This window comes from Lytechinus variegatus, chromosome 18 (genome assembly GCF_018143015.1).
Source record: "Lytechinus variegatus isolate NC3 chromosome 18, Lvar_3.0, whole genome shotgun sequence".
Taxonomy (NCBI): Eukaryota; Metazoa; Echinodermata; class Echinoidea; order Temnopleuroida; family Toxopneustidae; genus Lytechinus; species Lytechinus variegatus.
Window position 1 is genome coordinate 18,037,373 of NC_054757.1, and position 20,709 is coordinate 18,058,081.

The 20,709-nt window shown below is 36.2% G+C and overlaps 1 protein-coding gene across 2 annotated transcripts in view; it reads right to left on the reverse strand.

Moving 5' to 3' along the window:
* Positions 1–3,565: 3,565 nt before the first annotated feature.
* LOC121431688 (adenosine kinase-like) overlaps positions 3,566–20,709 on the reverse strand; it is a 33,158-nt gene continuing 16,014 nt past the window's right edge. The window contains exons 2-10 of one of the 2 annotated variants that reach the window (XM_041629339.1): positions 18,307–18,381; positions 16,053–16,185; positions 14,104–14,279; positions 11,129–11,234; positions 9,411–9,581; positions 7,541–7,576; positions 5,757–5,871; positions 4,825–4,911; positions 3,566–3,700 (exon numbers count right to left, since the gene is read on the reverse strand). In XM_041629339.1, coding sequence (XP_041485273.1) covers positions 3,576–3,700; positions 4,825–4,911; positions 5,757–5,871; positions 7,541–7,576; positions 9,411–9,581; positions 11,129–11,234; positions 14,104–14,279; positions 16,053–16,185; positions 18,307–18,381 — 1,024 coding nt within the window. In that variant the 3' untranslated portion in view covers positions 3,566–3,575. Of the gene's footprint in view, positions 3,702–4,824; positions 4,912–5,756; positions 5,872–7,540; positions 7,577–9,410; positions 9,582–11,128; positions 11,235–14,103; positions 14,280–16,052; positions 16,186–18,306; positions 18,382–20,709 lie in introns of both variants that reach the window. The other variant, XM_041629341.1, reaches the window with a different exon arrangement.

A 20,709-nucleotide genomic window follows, 5' to 3' on the forward strand; every position in this document is an offset into this window, starting at 1 on the left:
TCATCACCATCATCATCACCATCATCATCATCCTCATCACCATCCTCATCACCATCATCATCATCAGCATCATCATCAGCATCATCATCCTCATCATCATCACTACCACCATCATCATCATCACCATCATTGCCACCATCATCATCACCATCATCATCAGCATCGCCATCATCATCATCATCACCATCAGCATCATCAGCATCACCATCATTAGCATCATTAGCATCATCATAATCATCACCAATATCACCACATCATCATCACTATCGTCAATAAAAGACGACCAAAGGAAGACAATAGGGTATTATAAGCAGTGGTTGCTTTGCATCCACTGTAGTCTCACTGCATCAATTTGTCCCCAATTCACAAAGGTGGTCTTTGTGCAGATTTCTTGTCTAAATGACACTTATTTACCCTAATATTAAAAAAATGTCCTATGCTGATGCGCGCTTTTGTCAGTGCGCCAATTGACACCTGTTGCCATGGTTCTTGACACCTGTTGCCATGGTTATCCATGTACATTTTATTCATGAGTCAACTGTTTTGAACTACACGTAGTCCACTCTTCAAACAATAGACTCATTAAAAATGGCATACTTAATGGCTACAGGCGTCAATTTGGCACAATGTGACAAAAGCGCGCATCAGCATTGGACATATCTTAACATCCACGGTAAATAAGCGTAATCTATACAGGAAATCTGCATAAACCATGGGTTCAACCGATGGTTTTAAAAACCACATTTGTGAGTTCAGGCCATAAAGTTATGAAACAGCAAATATATAACTGCAGGCTCTACCTAGATTGTGGGCTAGATTCCAACTTTAACTTAAAACTATCCAAAACATTAAAGGACAAGTCCACCCCAACAAAAACTTGATTTGAATAAAAAGAGAAAAATTCAACAAGCATAACACTGAAAATTTCATCAAAATCGGATGTAAAATAAGAAAGTTATGGCATTTTAAAGTTTCGCTTATGTTCAACAAAATAGTTATATGAACGAGCCAGTTACATGCAAAATGAGAGAGTTAATGACATCACTCACTATTTCTTTTGTATTTCATTATATGAAATATTTTTATTTTCTCGTCATGGTCATGTGAAATGAAGTTTCATTCCTCCCTGAACACATGGAATTCCATTATTTTAACATTTTGTGTTTCTGGCAAGGAGGTCCTAATCATCAAATTCATTGTGCTTGTCTGATTTTTCTCTATTTATTCAAATCAACATTTTACTGAGGTGGACTTGACCTTTAACAAACAAAACCACACCCATTGATGTCATTTCATTTATCTTTTATCTCAATTTCTTGGTAAAATTTGCCATACATAGAGAGAATCAGAGTCATATTTTTTGTTTGATGTCATCATAAACATATCATTTGAATCAAGCCTGAGTGATATTCATGATATATTGGTGAATGCAATTTGGGTCCCAAGACACAAAATTATCCATTGCTCGTTACTCTGCCATCAGCACGGTAGCAGTAGCAATAACCATTGGCCAATCAAAAATCAATATTTTTAAATGGAATTCACTGGTAATAGCCAAGTTGGCATCATTTGAAATTTCATGCGACTGGGGCCTGCAGAAACAATACAATATCTTCACATCTCCTTTGTAATACTTGACTACTTTAGAAAAAAAATGTTCAGGAAAGACATCCGTGACAATGGATAGAGAGGGAGAGAGAGAAGGAAACAAACTAGTATAATAGCACTGACATAAGTACTTTATGTACAATTGATGACTATCCAAATATACACTGTTCTCAATCCAAATATAGATACCATCTAAGATATTTATTATCTGGGGCCCAATTCATAAAAGGAGTTTTTATTGAAAATTGATATTTTACCGGGTACTTTTTCAAAATCGAAACCAGGGCTTACAAATAAATACATGTGCTTGCAGCAAGCAAGATTTCATGAGAAAATCTTTAATATCAAGGTTAATTGTCACCATATCATTGTAGATCTACAGCTGGTTCATTTGCATAAAGCTAACTATGTGAACTCATGAAATCTAAGTTGAAAATGATCAAACGTACTGCAGATCACCAACACAGAAAAACACGTGTGGGACTACAGTGCATTTTTATCGCTTGCTAAAGAGACCCCACACCTGGCTGGGATGCCATGCTTACCTTGTAAAAATCTCAGGGGACTCCCATTACACATTTTTTTTTTGTAGCAAAACCATTTGGCACATATGTTTTTAAATCATACATCCAAACACTGGAGTGGTCATTTTATTGGATTTTGGTCAAACTATTTTTTTTACAGTTCATTACCAGAATTGCAATTATCTTCAGTTAACAATGAATGTTTTAAATAGGTCAACACACACAAGTATGACCTAAACCCTGTACAACAAGTTCTTAATTGTAGATTTTGAAACAGCTCTCTCATTGGCTATTACAAGGAGGCGTGTCCAATTCTGATACTTAACACTGATCATGATTGGTTGCCATCAGTCTGCCATAAGCCATATATGAATTGTAATTGGATATTTCCCCCCATAATCGATGTTTAAAGAAATACGTCGTTTCAAACAAGATTAAAGTGTAATATAATGGCCCCGAGAATACAAATTCATCAACATATCTGGAAAAAAGAAGCGATATTAAAGACAAAACATAACTGGAGCAAAAATAAACAAACACGCACATAGCCTTGTCCCCTCTCAATAAGATAAATCTAAAATTTCCCTAATTCTAAAAGAATTATTTTCAGGGTATAATGTACATAAAACACAAAATCATATTTTGTGTAACAGCCCATGTTTGGAATATCACATTCTATGATAAGTTTTTACAACTGAATAATCAAGATTTTTCTTTAAAATCCTACGTATAAAAGTAATGATGTGCAATGGCCATTTGTTTTTCCTCACACACATAGATGTTAATAAAACTGATTCTTATTATCACTTTCCAATTCTCTTTTGAGATATGGTACTAGTAGATATTTGGGAAAAAATTCAATATGAAAATCTTACTCAATTATAAACATTGACTCAGTTTTGTCACCTTATAAATGAGGCAGTATAAATCAATGACTTAGGGGACATAGGGGACATTCCAAGAAACTGTAATCAATCACAAACATCAAAATTTGCAACTGATAAAATTAACTGTTACTTGAAATTGATAAGACCGATTCTTTTGAGATATTGCAATTTCCTCTTGCATATTAAGAAGATAGTACATAATCATCTGCAAGAAACGGTCATTATTAGTCACAATAATTAAAAAATTGCAACAGACCAGATCAATTGTCACTAAAAATTGCAATTTTCTCTTGCAAGTAAAAGTAAAGTACCTTATCAATTGCAAGAAATTTAAATTAACCGCAAATATCAAATGATAATTTGCAACCAATAAAACCAATTCTTTCGTGACATTAATTGCAAATTTCTCTTGCATGTAACAGAATAGTACCTAATTGTAAATTTGCAGTCAATAACATGACTGATTTTAGATTTTAAATTTGCGATTGATAGCTATTTCTTGGAGAGCCCCATTAGGTTATCAAATAACTAGAGATAATCGATAATCGATCATTATCTATTTGAAATCAGCTTTATCTTTCATTGTAGTACCCGATTGTTGAATGATGTATGAGGCCGCATAGTGTCCACACGCCACACACCGTGCTATATCTTGGTCTTGGACGAGTTGTGCTAGAAAACCTAGATTTAAAAAATAAATGAATACAAAATCACATTTAGGCAATTCCATTAAATGATAACCCTTTTTGTGTATCTGACTCCCAAATTTTTAACTTCTCACCAAGAATTAAAGGCTGTATGATCATCATTTTGATGATTTCTAAACATAATGACAAGGGCAGAAGTGTCAGCCATTTCTTGAGAGATTACATTGCTCCATTAATCATAATCTATGGCCTTGTTGGCTTGCCATAGCAAGCAGCAGACAAAATATCTAAACCATCACTAAGGGTGAAACATGGAAGGAATTATCTACTTGTATTTACAAGGCCACTTTCCTATTTGGGACCTTGGGGTTATTGTTGAATCAACTGGGGGGGAATCGTCCTTAAATTTCAGGGTCTAGTTTATCCTTGCTCATTTAACATATAGGAAATACTGTATCCATTACATATTTGTCTTTTTCCACTCATGGGTGGACACCCTTTTCAGCTAAAAACTCTTCTTCTAAGGGACCTAATGCTAACAGAATTATACTTCATTTAGCAATGAATATTTTTCGAACATTCTTTTTACTGTTTGGTCTCAAACAAATCAAGGGGGTATCAGAGCTGCCAACCTGAACAAGAACATTTCAGTATTATGAAAGCCGAAATCAGTATTTTGGTGAATATATCAGCATTTTCAAAGAAATAACATAGGACAATACATAAACTGGAAATTTAAATAAGTAGTTTGCATAAAACCATCAGTATTCTTTTCATATTTCAGTACTAAATATGGAAAATCTGTAAAACATGAGAACTCTGGGCAGGGCCTCTGGGGTATAGAAGCATTTGGAGTATTAAACTAAAAGGATTTTTTTCTTTAAGATTTGGGGCTACTCCAATAAATGTATTACACTGTCCTGAATCAGATTCCCACTTGGCAAATAAATGTGGTGAATTTTAATTTGTGTAGCCATGAAATCATTCTTCATGTTGCCTCCGAGTTGTCGTGTGACCGCTGGATGCATCTGCAAGCCTTCAGGAGGTATTACATGAATGCTACACAATATTTGGTTGTGAAAAAAAAAATATTTTTTTCAAATTATTTTTTTTAATGCATTTCTAAAAACTGTGAAAAGAAACCAATCAATCATCTTACCCCTACGAAGGCATCCCCGGCTCCGTTGGTGTCGACGATCTGATCAGCTTTGATGGGGAGGATGGGATATTCTGTAACTTCACCATCTACATAAAGAAATAAACGAGCATACCATTATAGCCATTGATTATATATTCATTCATTTTTTTTTCAAATTCAAGGTTCAACAGGTAAATGATATCACACATTTCTGAGAGTGCCATGAAAAATAATTTTCAGCATCTGCAAAATCTTGCCACTGCTTAACAAACCAAATAATTTATAATTCATTATCTATCCACATAACCAGTTTCCATCCATCCACCCATCCATACATATGAGGAGATTTTTTCCCTGATTGCTGAGGAAGCATGAATGCTTGTAAGCAAGCAACCAGAGGATCGGTCCCCTCTCTGGGGGACTTGGGAATGAGAATTACTGCCTTGCCAAAGGGCACTAGCGCAACAAGTGAGAATCGAACCCTGGTCACCGGAATCCGAAACCCCTGCTCTCTCTCTCTATATATACAGCCCCATCACTTAACCTTGGTCGACAAATAAAAAACCTTCATGGACTACTTTTCACAACCTACTGGCTAAATCTGCAACATCGGAGAAGCTTTAACATTGGATAATTTCAAGTTCAGTGTTGACCTTTTGGTGTTGGTGTTAGGTCAATTTTCACACAATTATAACACGAAGCATAAAATGAAGATGGTCCCGGAAAGTCACTCACTAGTTGTTGAGATGTCAATTATGTGATCTGGATCACTCTGAGTAAGTATTGGAGCTGGGGAAGCAATCCAAATGTCAACACCAATACCAAGGTCAACACTGGACTTGAAATCACACACTGCAATAAATGGGGACTTTCCAGTCCTCTTTTGAGCATTCGGGGGCACAATAGCCCTGAACCCCATTAACTGTTTTTTTTCTCTCTGGTGATATCTCACCTTTGACCACTATAGTTGCTTGATCTCCCTGAGTGAATACCACAGTCCTCTTTCTTCCCTTGTTCACTTTCTCAAGTTCTGCTGCTTTCAGTGCGATCTCCTTGACATCCTTTGTCTGTATAGAGGATATTTAGATAACATTGGATGGTACTTGAGTGGGAAACAGGAAACTTTTTTGAGGGGCAAGTGCCAATATGCAAACAGTGAATAGGTATGAGTGCGATTTCGCGTGAGATGGAAGAAAGATGCTCTATTCAAAGAGGCACAGCCGAACTGAATAGTGTCTCTTTCTTTCACCGAAATGTCGCACCATTGCACAATTAAGAATATTTGCTATTCATGTTGTACAATGCCTCAGATTTTTTCCTGTTAATCTATGAAAGTAAGAAAGAATTATTAAAAGCGATAGTGAAAAGCAAATCACTCAAAATAGCATCTGACCTGCAGCAGCAATGCCCATTTAGCCTGTAAGCCCTACGCGTATTGCACCTGCATTTACTCAGCGCAATGAATTGAATCCTGATTTTCAAAGTGATGGAACCTTGTTCTTGACCATGCAACAGTACATTATGGACAGTGTTGTGTGCGAAAGCCTTTACTCGCGTTGAACAAGCTATTCGAAATTGTGCAATATTTGCAAGAAAAATGTAATCATCCAATATATCTATATTCACTGACTGCAACTCATTCCATTTACAAATTGCATTATATATTACAGTTTAAAAAAGTAAAATTCTTATTCAAAGTTCAGAATAAATGGTAGGAATACTAAAATAAAAATTCAATGGATTCAATATCTTGCAGATAAGAAACAAAAAAAAAAAAGTTGAAGAGAGTTGAAAGAGCTCTCATTCCTTTTGTAGAGGAAAGCTAAAATAAGGTGAAATCAAAAGGCAAAAATAGCTAAAATGAGCAAATAAGCTAAACTCTAACACCCCTGATCTTGCTTTTTTTTTTAAGAAAAAATTTAGAAAAAAAAATGTTGCCACTAAAACCATACTTCTAAATATGATATCTGTAGCAGTGATGATGATGGTGGTGATGGTGATGATGATGATGATAGTAATGATGATGGTGATGACGATGATGATGATAGTAATGATGATGGTGATGACGATGATGATAGTAATGATGATGGTGATGACGATGATGATAGTAATGATGATGGTGATGACGATGATGATAGTAATGATGATGGTGATGACGATGATAGTAATGATGATGGTGATGACGATGATGATGATAGTAATGATGATGGTGATGACGATGATGATGATAGTAATGATGATGGTGATGACGATGATAGTAATGATGATGGTGATGACGATGATAGTAATGATGATGGTGATGACGATGATGATGATAGTAATGATGATGGTGATGACGATGATGATGAAAGTAATGATGGTGATGAAAGTAATGATGGTGATGAAAGTAATGATGGTGATGATGATAGTAATGATGATGCTGATGACGATGATGATAGTAATGATGGTGATGAAAGTAATGATGGTGATGATGATAGTAATGATGATGGTGATGACGATGATGATAGTAATGACGGTGATGAAAGTAATGATGGTGATGATGATAGTTATGTTGGTGATAACGATCATGATTGTGAGGATGGTGGAGATGATGGTGATGATAATGATGATGATTAGTGTGTAGATGACGTCGATGATGACAACACTGTTGATAGCACCAAATTCATGCTAGATTTGCTCTTAGATCTGCTACATGTATATCCATCTACTTTCAACACATGACTAAAATAAACTTACCCCAAAATTTTGTGCCTCTGAAAAGCTTACAGCTTCCTATAAAAGTGATAATTAAAAAGAAATGAAAAGCATTAGAGATCATAAAAATCAATATGATGCTTTCTGGGTAGGAAAGGGGGAGAACGAGATCATGAAATTTACACTATGTGATGTCATAGTACGATGGTACAAGATTTCAAATCACCTTTTCATACCACTGCACGAATACAATTACTCACTATATGATGTACAATGCCTCAGAATTGAGTAAATACAGTGCATAATGAGAATGATCAACTTTATCCTGCTATAATAAATATGAGGGAAGAATTGTGACCAGAAAAAACATGCATGACCAAGCAATGGTACATTTTGGATGATACAAGTTCTGCACAGTAAACATCCGATTCCCTTCATATAAAACAAGCTAGCTAGGGGCTGAACAATACCAGTTCAGTTCGAAAAATAAGAGAATGGTCACATGATAAATTTCAACCAATCATTTGATTGGGATCCACACCATCACCTTATTTTTCATTTCATTTCATTTATTCATTCCAAATTCTCATTAAAAAAAACATACAACATACAAATAAAAAAATACACTATACAGAAATAAAGATACGAAAATAACAAGTGGAATGCCTCTGGCTGTCTCACCTGCATCACGCGGTTCAATATAGCAGCAGTGCTGACTTTGAATACTACTCTAACTCGCACAAGATGTTCAGTGATACATGGTTACTCTTATGTCCACTTTTTATGAACTAGACCAGTAAACTTAAAGAGATATGATGGTTATTCAACAAAAAACCCCAACATGGCCAAAGTTCATTGACCTTACATGACCTTTGACCTTGATCATGTGACCTGAAACTCGAACAGGATGTTCAGTGATACTTGATTACTCTTATGTACAAGTTTCATGAATCAGATCCATAAACTTTCAAAGTTATGATGGTAATTCAACAGATACACCCAATTCGGCCAAAGTTCATTGACCTTTGACCTTGGTCATGTGACCTGAAACGCGCACAGGATGTTCAGTGATACTTGATTACTCTTATGTACAAGTTTCATGAATCAGATCCATAAACTTTCAAAGTTATGATGGTAATTCAACAAATACCCCGATTCGGCCAAAGTTCATTGACCCTAAATGACCTTTGACCTTAATCATGAGACCTGAAACTTGCACAAAATTTTCAGTGATGCTTGATTACTATTATGTCCAAGTTTCATGAATCAGATCCATAAACTTTCAAAGTTATGATGGGAATTCAACAGATATCCCCAATTCGGCCAAAGTTCATTGACCCTAAATGACCTTTGACCTTGGTCATGTGACGTGAAACTCATGCAGGATGTTCAGTGATACTTGATTAACCTTATGTCCAAGTTTCATGAACTAGGTCCATATATTTTCTAAGTTATGATGACATTTCAAAAACTTAACCTCAGGTTAAGATTTCGATGTTGATTCCTCCAACATGGTCTAAGTTCATTGACCCTAAATGACCTTTGACCTTGGTCATGTGACATGAAACTCTAATAGGATGTTCAGTAATACTTGATTAACCTTATGGCCAAGTTTTATTAACTAGGTCCATATACTTTGTAAGTTATGATGTCATTTCAAAAACTTAACCTCAGGTTAAGATTTGATGTTGACGCCGCCGCCGCCGGAAAAGCGGCGCCTATAGTCTCACTTTGCTTCGCAGGTGAGACAAAAATACATTTAACAACAGAATAAATGAGAATATGAGGGAGCCAGCATAGGCCAATGGCCTTTCTAAGGCTGGGCTCCCGAGACCATAATATAATCATGATAATCGTAGAAGATAGAGAGAGTGTATAGTATATGGGTGGGTAAAAGGCTTATGCAATTTACCGTTTCATTGCCGAAGAGGAAGTCCACGTAAGGCATGAGTTTCATCATGGGTTCACTGAAGAACTGACAGAGGAATGGTGCTGAGAGATTGGTGCAGTAGATCTTGTTGTTTTCCGCTGCATACTTGGCCATGCGTAACATGGAATCTGGAGACACTGTGAGATGGAAGCCCTAGTATTGGAACAAGGAGTATACATATCATTGTCAATTTATCACTGAAAACTTGTGACAAGTGTTTGTAAGAACACTGAAAACTGGTTTCCAGTGTTGTGAGAACACTGAAAACTGGTGCCAAGTGTTTAATTATACACTGAAAACTGGTTTCCAGTGTTGTGAGAACACTGAAAACTGGTGCCAAGTGTTTAATTATACACTGAAAACTGGTTTCCAGTGTTGTGAGAACACTGAAAACTGGTGCCAAGTGTTTAATTATACACTGAAAACTGGTTTCCAGTGTTGTGAGAACAATAAAAACTGGTGTCAAGTGTTGTATGTACACTGAAAATTCAAAATTGGTTTCAAGTGTCACAAAAACAATGAAAACTGGTGTCAAGTGTTGTAACACTGAAACCAGTTTCAAGCATTGTAAAAACACTGAAAACTGGTGTAAAGTGTTAAAGTATACACTGGAAACTGGTGCCAAGCGTTGTATTAAAGGAACACTGAAAACTGTTCTCGGGTATTGAAAGAACACTGAAAAACTGGTGTCAAGTGTTGAAAGAACACTAACACCAATCACAGCACCCATTTTTATACCTTGTCGTTTAGCTACTCTAAATTTGTTTAAACTTTTTTTTTTACATTTTAGGCAATGCAATAAGGTATGTATGTCAAACCCTGTATTTGTGAGACTGACCTGAAATTAATTCAACTCTGTTTTCTTATTCATTTCAAAAGGTAATATTGCTTTAAAACTTCCATGACTTGAGTCGTTCATGGAGTGGACTCACTAGATATAAACATGTTTTCATTGTAGATTTTTAATAGTGTACTGGGCACAGAGAAGGGGGACATGAACACATGCTAGCTTTAAATCCATTCTTCACAAAACATGCAGGGTTGTACTCTTAGAAAAAGACCAAGGTATAACTCGAGCCTAAAGTCCACACTTCTATCGAATGCAAATGCTTTTTCAATATTCACAGCTAATATAATGTACCAAATATTCCTTTATTTCTTGTTTATGTTTAGCTATTGCACTGCTTTATTTTTCAAACATAATCTATATTTCATTGTATTTCTGATAATTCATTTTGTTTAACTTTTTTGTATTCAAACTATTTATTCAATTAATAAACGTCAGAGTTTTTATTATCATTTTCTGCATTTCCCAACTTGAGTAGGCCGTTTTCTTAGCTAATTTGTAATTTGAAAATACTTTACACTGTACATTTCCTTTGTTTGTTAAACTATTCAATGTTATTAATGTATGCTACTTAATCGTTTTGTAAAGTGCTTAGAAACACCATGTATTAAGCACTATATAAATACAATGTATTATCATTATTATAATTCAGTTAAATGAATTGTACACTCTTATTGTAATTTATTCTTAGTTCATTATGCAATTGATTTTATCAATACATGGTCATTGCAAGATTAAAATGGTGAGTGAAATGGCAAATGGCACTCCATAGAATGTGGTCTAAAGTTACCCTAGGGTTAATTAAAACACTGCCATGAGGATATCAACCACAAACTTAAAAATCAATACTCACTGCTGAGTAAAATAGTTTGCCCTTCACCACTAAATCCCAGTTTTCTTTGTCCTCAAAGTGAGACTCGTTGAAGTGGTTGGCTGCAGCTAGATTGGCAGCAAGCGACCTGTGAGATGGTGTTTGCAAAAACATAACAAAAATTGGAAAAAATATTCAAAGTAAAATAACCAATGTAAGGTAACAATGCACATGTAAAGCAAGGCTCCACACTAACTTTTTTTCTTGGTGGCCCAAACAATCTACCAAAATCATCAATTTCATATTTTTGGTGGCCCTAAAACAATAGAAAACATTACAATTTATCAAAACTTTGGTAGCCCAACCAAGCCACCAAGTGTTGGCCTTTACAAAATTTTGGTGGCCCGACTCTCATTTTTGGTTGCCCCGGGCCACTGCTAATGTCGAGCCCTGTGTAAAGCATCACATTTAAACAACCTATTTTCAATGTCTTGTAAATCTGAGTACTCATCCAATTCTATTATAATATGATATCCTCAAAATTGTTAAATGTGTTGTTCTTGTAACATCAGCAATATTATTCTCAACTTTTGTTAAATTATTGTCGCAATCCTTGCCATATGTTGTAAAAATTCTTATTACATGCTTCGGTCTACCTGATTTACCCTGCCAGAGACATAATTTGTTTTGTTTACTATATTGCATTATAGACCAGGGGGCCGTTTCATAAAGCTGTTCGTAAGTTAAGAGTGACTTTAAGAACGACTGGTGATCCTTTCTTACGCGCTAAACCATCGCCTATGGTGTATACCATTTACCAAAAGAAAGGATCACCAGTCATTCGTATCTTACGAACAGCTTTATGAAACACCCACCAGGTGGGTGTTTCATAAAGCTGTTCTTAAGATACGAATGACTTTACGCACGACTGGTGATCCTTTCTTGTGCTATGTGATATCCCTATGTAAATGAGTTATGACCTAAGAACATGTTCCAGTCGTGCGTAAAGTCGTTTGTAACTTTACGAACAGCTTTATGAAACACCCACCTGGTGGGTGTTTCATAAAGCTGTTCGTAAGTTAAGAGCAACTTTAAGAACGACTGGTGATCCCTTCTTGTTGTAAATGGTATATTTACTGGCGATGGTTCAGCGTGTAAGAAAGGGTCACCAGTCGTTCTTAAAGTCACTCTTAACTTACGAACAGCTTTATGAAGCGGCCCCCAGGTAGTTGTTTCATTAACCTGTTCGTAACTTGCAAATGACAGTAGTTGCAGAAAGCAATTATTTTATGAGAAAGTCTTTGATGTCTTTATTCTGTGTAGCAGCAATAAACCAGAATTCATGTTGATGAAAGCCATTGAATTCACAGTAATTTATGAATCTGCAAATTGCTTTTAAACTGCAATGCTTTTCTCTTGTTTAACTCACAAGAGCAATATACCTACCATCATCAACAACATTGTGATACTTATTAATTTAGTGATTGTAAAAAAAAAACACAAAAAATATTTATAGTCACAGGCTTCATCATCAACATTTGAATAACTTTTTTTTTAAAAGGGGGAACAATGTGTCCAGGGTTTTAGTCTCTGTTTACTTGGCTCACTATTTGCGTTTCTTCTTAATGCTACTACCACAGACCAATTTAGCAACTGATGGACTTTGATCAGGAAATTATATTCCACAAGTTCTGAATCTCGGACTTGGTAAAGGGATGCTGAGTCAGCATTTCCAAGGATAGAAAATGATTTACAAACTTAGTGGATTTTTGACGTCTTAACTTAAGTTGGGGATTATGATGAATTAAACTTTATATGAATAAACAATTTATGTGAACATCTAAGTAGTTGAAAGCCACATGAAATTACTAGGCAAGATTCTCTGTATGAAATGGGACGTTCACCTGAACGATAAGTTGGTTTCAAGAAAAGCAGGAAAAAATAAATTGGTATTGATTTGAAAAAAAAAAATCTTTTAAAATATAACAGTTATGAAATTTCAAAGGTTTATTTTGTGACATCACAGGCCAGCAAGTCCTCAATATGTCATGTCATATAAATAAGAAAAAAAGTATTTTCCTAAAAAAAGAAATGAAACTTGATTTTATTTTCAGGGTGTTTTAACATTAGACACATCAATTCATAGCCCCTTCTACGAAATTCAGGGTAAACTTCTGATTCGTCAGTTGCCATCTCGTCAACTCATCACATAGACCCCATTCTCACTACCTTCCTAAAACTAATTTACTGGAAACTAGTTTAGTAGAAACTAGTTTAACATGTAGTGAGAACGGTCGAAGTGATCTTGGAAGCGATCTTCCAAACTGGTCCAGAAAACCACCTCGCGATGTCGTTTTCAAGATCATTTTCCCTCGTTAAACTGGTTTCAGTGTGAGGACACAACCATTCTTCGGGAAGCAATCTTCGCACATTTTGAGCGTGCTACTCCACACAACAGGTGTAGAATGCCTACACTGCAGTTTCTAATTTCGCGCGAAATGTGTCAACCTACTGAGACAAAATGGTGAGTGGACGAAATGGCCATTAGACCATGTGGATAGTGGATGAATTGACGATAGACCAAATGATAGTGGATGGTAATTAGACAAATTGGCATGAGATAAATTGGAAATAAATCAAATTCACTAAGTTCCATTTAAAGACTGGAAATTACATTCCATGATTTATGGGGGAGCTGCTCGCAGATGACATCACAAATGAAAAACTTACAAAAAATTTCAAGACTATCTTATCCTTTGATGGATTCACCATTTTTTTCCCCTGCTCTTATCAAAACCAACTTATCGTCGAGACAAAATTCCCCTTTAAGCCTAAATACATGTAGCCACTGATAAAAAAAAGAAAAAAGAAACGGTCCATTACCATGGGTAAAATAATAAACACAGCAATTATGATGCTTAATTATGAAATAGGTCCCTGGATAAGGATGCCAGGTCAGTATGAAGTAGCTTGGGTCAAGAGAGGGCGCCATTCAAAGTGGCTGAAAGTTAAATTACCTGTTTTTGCCTCCCGATGTGATGACGCAAGCACACGTTCCTGTGCTGACTTCTTTATTGATCTGGTACCTTGCGTTGCATCCTGCGCTGGCCATCCCTTCTGACAACTTCTTCCCATAGTCATCCTCGCCGATGCAGCCAAAGAACGTACACACTTTAGGCTTGTCCAACACCCACTTTAATAACAAAAAACATGAATAAGGTTTCAACATTGCCACTGCAAAATCTTCCACATCTGATGGTGTGGTAAGATGACCTAGAGGCTGTTCTCACTACGTTCCTAAAACTAGTTTACTGGAAACTAGTTTAACGCGTAGTGAGAACGGTCAAAGCGGTCTTGGAAGCGATCTTCCAAACCAGTTTGGAAAACCACCTCGCGATGTAGTTTTCAAGATCGCTTTGCCTCGTTAAACTGGTTTTAGCATAAGTGAGGACACAACCGTTTTTCGGGAAGCGATCTTTGCACATTTTGGGCGCGCTACTCCACACGACAGGTGTAGAATGCCTATGCTGCGGTTTCAAATTTTTGCGCAAAACGTGTCACCCCACTGAGAGCGTTTCCATAGCAACAAGAGCGCTTTACGCGAAGTGATTTTGAAAACCACTTTCGTGTGATCAAGTGAGAACGCTAGCAAAGCGATCTTCCAAAGTGGTTTCCTGAATCGGTTTCCAGTAAAGTAGTTTTAGGAACGTATAGTGAGAACAGCCTCATAGAGAGCATTGTGGACTAGCAGTTAAGACACTTGCCATTGAAAGAGAGGGCTGTGGTTTTGAATCCAAGCCATGGCCTTCAGTTATAAATTGATCTACGTTAGGCTGCACTCGACCCAGGTGTGGTGAATGCATACCTGGCAGGATTACTATGAATACTTGAATGCACCAAAATACCAAAGCAGTTGGAGCAAAAGCCCGGGGTAATACATTATGCACCTTTGAATTGGCTACTACATTATCAGCGCCTCAGAAACGTTATTAACAACACCCTTATTAAAGGTATTGTTTAACTTTGTGAGCAGCCGATTTAAAAAATTCTCAAACCAAGATGAAACATGTGAACAAGTGCATATATTAGAACTAATAAACCCTGAAAACAACCATTATTGAGAATGAAAAGCTAAAACTACAAGGCAAACCCCGATTTTGTAAATAGGCGTCTTATAGACGCCTTAATAGTACACATAAGTGTATGGGATGAAATTAGGATGGTGTTTCCGGTCACTTTATATTTCAATTTTTGAAGCACTAAATAATTATTTTTGAACGCAATTTTTTCTGGGCTTCATTTTTGTAACTGATCACTGACACAGGTGACAAGTGTGACCTTCTAGCTCAGATTTTTTAAAAGTCAAACCAATGTTAACCAATCACTTTAAGACGTAATTATTTTTTCTCATGGACTTCTACAACCTGACTCTCTCTTTAGGATGCACTTCTTTATTCTCATTTTTTTTCTCTACCCTGTTGTTGAAAAGATAGCATGGTACTGAGCAGTTTATTTTCATTTGGTCCACTGCCATGTCATCCACTGAACATTTTGTCTAATAACCAGTTATTCCAAATGCCATTTATTCCATATACCATTTGGTCTAATTAGACTATGTGATAATTGGGCAAAATGAATGAAAACAAAATGAATATAGACCAACTGGTCATGAGACAAAATGGTCAGAACAAAGTGACAAAGTGATGATTGGACCAAATGGTTTTTAGACAAAATATGTTGGACAGAATGGCATTAGACACACACACACTGAAGGTAGACCACGAGGTGAGTGGACAATGTGGCAGTGGACGAATTGGCAATTTTCCATACTGAGCTTTTCGGCTGGTACTTACGAAGACAAAGGAAATAAAACGAAGGCTTTAGAACAGGAATTAAAACAGGAAAATGCTACAAATCCCTACCCAACCCCCTTTGGTACGGCCCCATGATAGAGAATCTTTCTCACCTGTACTACTCTGAAGGTGTTTTGTGTAGCTCCACCGGGGATATACTCCACTTCTAGATTATCAATCATGTCCTTGAACATTGGTAAATGTTTGTCCTCAGTCAGGATAGCGTTGTTGGCTTCCAAGTCATATCTATTAAAAAAAAAAAAAAATATATATATATATATATATGGGCTATTCCACGGTTACTCACGTTACATTTGGAGACACCTTGACTCATACTTGGAGCTGTAACTCCATTATTATTGATAGGAACTAAACATCTCCTTATCACAACAAAGTACACAGTCTGACTATCCTTCGTATAAAAACAAAACTTGGGAAATTTTATTATGCTCCTGGCAAATCTTTGGAATGTGTCGGTTACTCACGTTACATGATTTGGACATGCATAAAATGAAAAGTCAACATAAGTGAAAAGTCTCCTCATACAAGGCTTTTATGAAAGTTGATTATATCCATTTCGAAGAAGTATATTAGGGAGACAAACTTTGTATATAATTAAAAAAATAAAGAACACATGGTTTTTACTTGGGGTGCAGATAATATGGTTACTCACGTTACGGTTACTCACGTTACATTTTGTCCATGTATGGTTAACAACACACATATCATTAAAAATTCAATAATGTGTGTAAAATTCATTGCTAGGAACATCTAAAAGAGATTTTATACCAAAAATTGGAACAATTGGAGCTTTATTAGGAAGTAGGAGGGAAAAGTATGATTTCGCTTACTAATTATGCATAAATTAGCATTATCGCCTAATACCAATTTGCATGAAATAAATTACTGTATAGTATTGTAGATTATGTCCAAGACAACCTGCACGCAAATTTTCGGCATGATTGTGCGGCCAATGGCCGAGATCTCAAGGGGGGCCTAGGAGCCCCCCCCCTCTCCCCCACCCCCGGGCCGTATCAACTCCCAAAATACCCTGGCCTAGATAGGGTTACAGGTAAGGGCATTCAATGTGTTGTTCAAACACTCTTTAAAGTTAGGTTAATCAAAACCAAGTCTTACTAATGCACTCTCGCATCGTGAATACTTGTACTAATATTCATTTTTTTGTGTGATTGTATGACCACTGATATTTTGATGAACAAAGAGTCGCATCAAAGAGATGTACCCTCATTTTGCTTTTTATTAATAAAAAATAACTTCACAACTCACCATGAGGCTTAAAACTTGACATCCCACAGAAAATGTTACCGAACTGAATAATTTTTACTGGTTACTCACATTACATGATGGTTACTCACGTTACAAAGTTACTCACGTTACAGTTTTTCTTCATCAATTTTATAAAAAAATTCTACTTTTTAATGATTTTGATAGTCATCACTGTGTCAAAGATTGTTTGAAGGAAGAGAATTTAAAATCCCACCAATTAACTGTGAAGAATTTTTCTCTCAGAAAACAAAGTCAGTTTTTTCGGTTACTCACGTTACATCACCTGAGCAGGTTGCAATATTTATTTTTGAATGAGTACTACAAATTTACTTGAAAAGGGGTTGTGTATTTTAAGTAATTTGACTCTTCTAAACTTCAGAAATATATAAAGTGGTATGTTGTTGCAACAACAAAATGGTAATAAGGCATATTTCATTTTTCACTATTTTTCTTGTATTTTGGTACACAATGGAAGACACAACTTTTAACCCTTTTTTTCCAAAGTATACATATGAAAATAAACTTTTTATTTCTTGTTCCTGAAACTATCATGTATGAAGGACTTAAAGTATTAAAAAATTCAAGAAAATATTGAATTTGAATTTTTAAGCTCATGTCCACCAACCTGTGGAATTGCCCATATATATATATATAAAGAGAAGTGTAGTCAGTAGGAGCATCGTGGCACAGTAGTTGCAATTCATCTTTTAATCAGAGGGGCAGAGGTTCAAAGCCTAATCCAAGGCCCATTTCATAACACTTGTCATCGTGACAAATTTGATATAACGGGTCCTTCAATTTGATTAAAAAATTGTGTTAATAATGATATTGTGCTATAATAGTTGTGCTATGTATGAACGAAATGATTATCATAAAATGTAAAAACCATAAAGCACTATGGGTACTTCACCCATACTTGACATGAAGTTGGGTTTAACATTGATAAAAGCAAGAAATGAGAGAAACATCAATGACTTGGGCAATATGAGACAACTTTGGAAAATATATGTGGTATCTCCTTCCATTCCACTCAATATCACATAAATACTTAAATAATATCATTAAAATAATAAAACTTACTTTTTAAGGAATGACTCATCTGCATTTGCCGATATATCCAGAAGAGGATTACCAATTCCACACAGGTCACCTTCACTGAAAGGGCAAGAAAACAAATCAATAATAATAATGTAAATACAATTAAACTTGCTATACCTCCAATGTGCATAGAAAGGCCACTTTTCTTTAAAGACCACACTTCTTAATCCCAGCTAAGCTACACATAGTTGTGATTGATCCAATAAACCTCAACTGTATGGAAGAACCCACTATTGTCATAATTTGTTTTCCTATTGGAAATTTGCACGATGTATTTTGAAAACATACATGTAGAGGGGCAAACTCCATAAAATATGTGCCTCCAACCCCATGTATGTGATTTCTGGTTCTTATGAGTCTGTAATGCTTCCAAATGATCATGACTACATGTAGGTATGTTAATGAAGTGAAGTAAAACTTGAGAAAAATGGGGGAAGGAAGTAAAAAAGGTTGATTATTTAACAGAATTGCCTGGAGGAAGCACACTGAATTGCCAAGACAACAATGAATGTATGAGTATACATCATATCCAAAAAACATTTTGAAAAAAACAAACAAACATGCATTTTAGAAGTTGGAAGTGCTGTGATTGATCTGATCAATTGCAACTCTTTGAAAGACAGGGCCAGTTTCCTTTAATCTTGTCCATTGGACATGCATTACAGGACCTGTCCATAAGAGTGGGCGTATTGTGGTCTAGTGGTTCTGACTCGCGCCTTTCAAACAGAGGGTTGTGGGTTCGAATCCTACCCTTGGCGTGTTTTCATTCAGCAAGAAATTCATCCACACTGTGCTGCACTCGACCCAGGTGAGGTGAATGGGTACCTGGCAGTATTAATACCTTGCATGTACTGAGCGCCGGTGATTGTAGCTGGAGCTAAAGCCGGGGTAATACTAGCAAGCGCTTTGTATTCTCAGGCAAAAAGCACTATATAAATCCAGCTATTATCATTATTATCATTATAAAGATCACCATTTTTGTCTCCCTTGGGTGGTCTAAATCTACCAATTAGACTTATATGTAACAACATTGCTAAGATACCAAGTAAGTGCTATTAAGCGCAACATACTAATATGAAAGTGTGGGGGTAATGATTTTTTTCATCCGACTGGCTAGCAACCATGAATTTGCAAGCAACCAACCAGAGGACTGACAGTGCACAAGGTCATCTCAGAGGGACCTAGTACTGAGGATACATGTATATGTATGCCTTACCAAAGGGCACTAGCACACTATTAAAAAGTAGGAATTATCAATATATCACACTTGAATATCCATGTAAGCATTAATACTGAAGCATGACTTCAAGTCAGACTGAAATCTTTGTGAAACACCCCCATGCCCCAATCGGATACTCTCATATGTATGCTGGCACTGAAATGAACTCTAGTCAGACTATCACCCCCCCCCCCGATAGGAAATCTGCTCCAGCTGAAAATACAACATGGTATTATCAGTAAAATTATCCCTGCATATTAACCTTCCATAACTCAAATAATCACAAAGATGAAGCATTTTTTCCAGATCAGAATATGCCGAGATGTGTATTTTTATGTCAAACTTTGTCTGTAGACAAGTACAGTGTAAATGTAAATCAAACACATTTTGGTGATCTCTAATGATGAAAGTATGCAGATTCACCTACATTAAGCCTGAGTCATATCGATTATTTTGAAAACCGGTGTTCGACAGCTCTAATTCGATCGAACATCGATGCATCGAATATTGAAGGCGGGGAAAATTTAGTCTTGTTTTTGCGTCGATGCGATGCGCTTTGCATATGCACTACGCACTGACGGTATGCGCTGGCGTTGGCCGGGTGAGCGTTGCACAAGCAGATGACAGAGCAAAGTTCGTTTGTATTTTCCATGATCACAAAACACACAAAAAAGGCCGGGGACCAAAGCAGAATTCTTCCCAAAATATCTTCAACAATGATATTTGCAGATGACAACATATAAGTTTAAAATGAAACAATAATAAAGACATGAATCACGCAGAGTCGATCCGAATGATTTTCGGTCGACTAGCATTCGCAGTCCATTCACCAGCCCCGTCCGCAGCTCCGTACACTCACTCTCCCGAAACGACAGGCGTGCTTGACGTCAGCGCCAGCAAACAATTGCAATCAACGGAGAGCGCTGTAACTTGCCTGAGATTGTGTAGTTGGATCCAAAATGAGCTCCAAATAAATTTATGGGAATAAATACGTAATTTTCTCTGGATGGTCATTTGAATTGCTATTCAATACTGATATAACGATTGTGAGGAAAGATTGTGGAATATGAGTTATGACGATGTTCGAGAATTAATCCTGATAATGACAATCCAGTTTTTTAGACGCAATTGAGCATGCGATCAAAATAAATACGAATGTTTCGAAT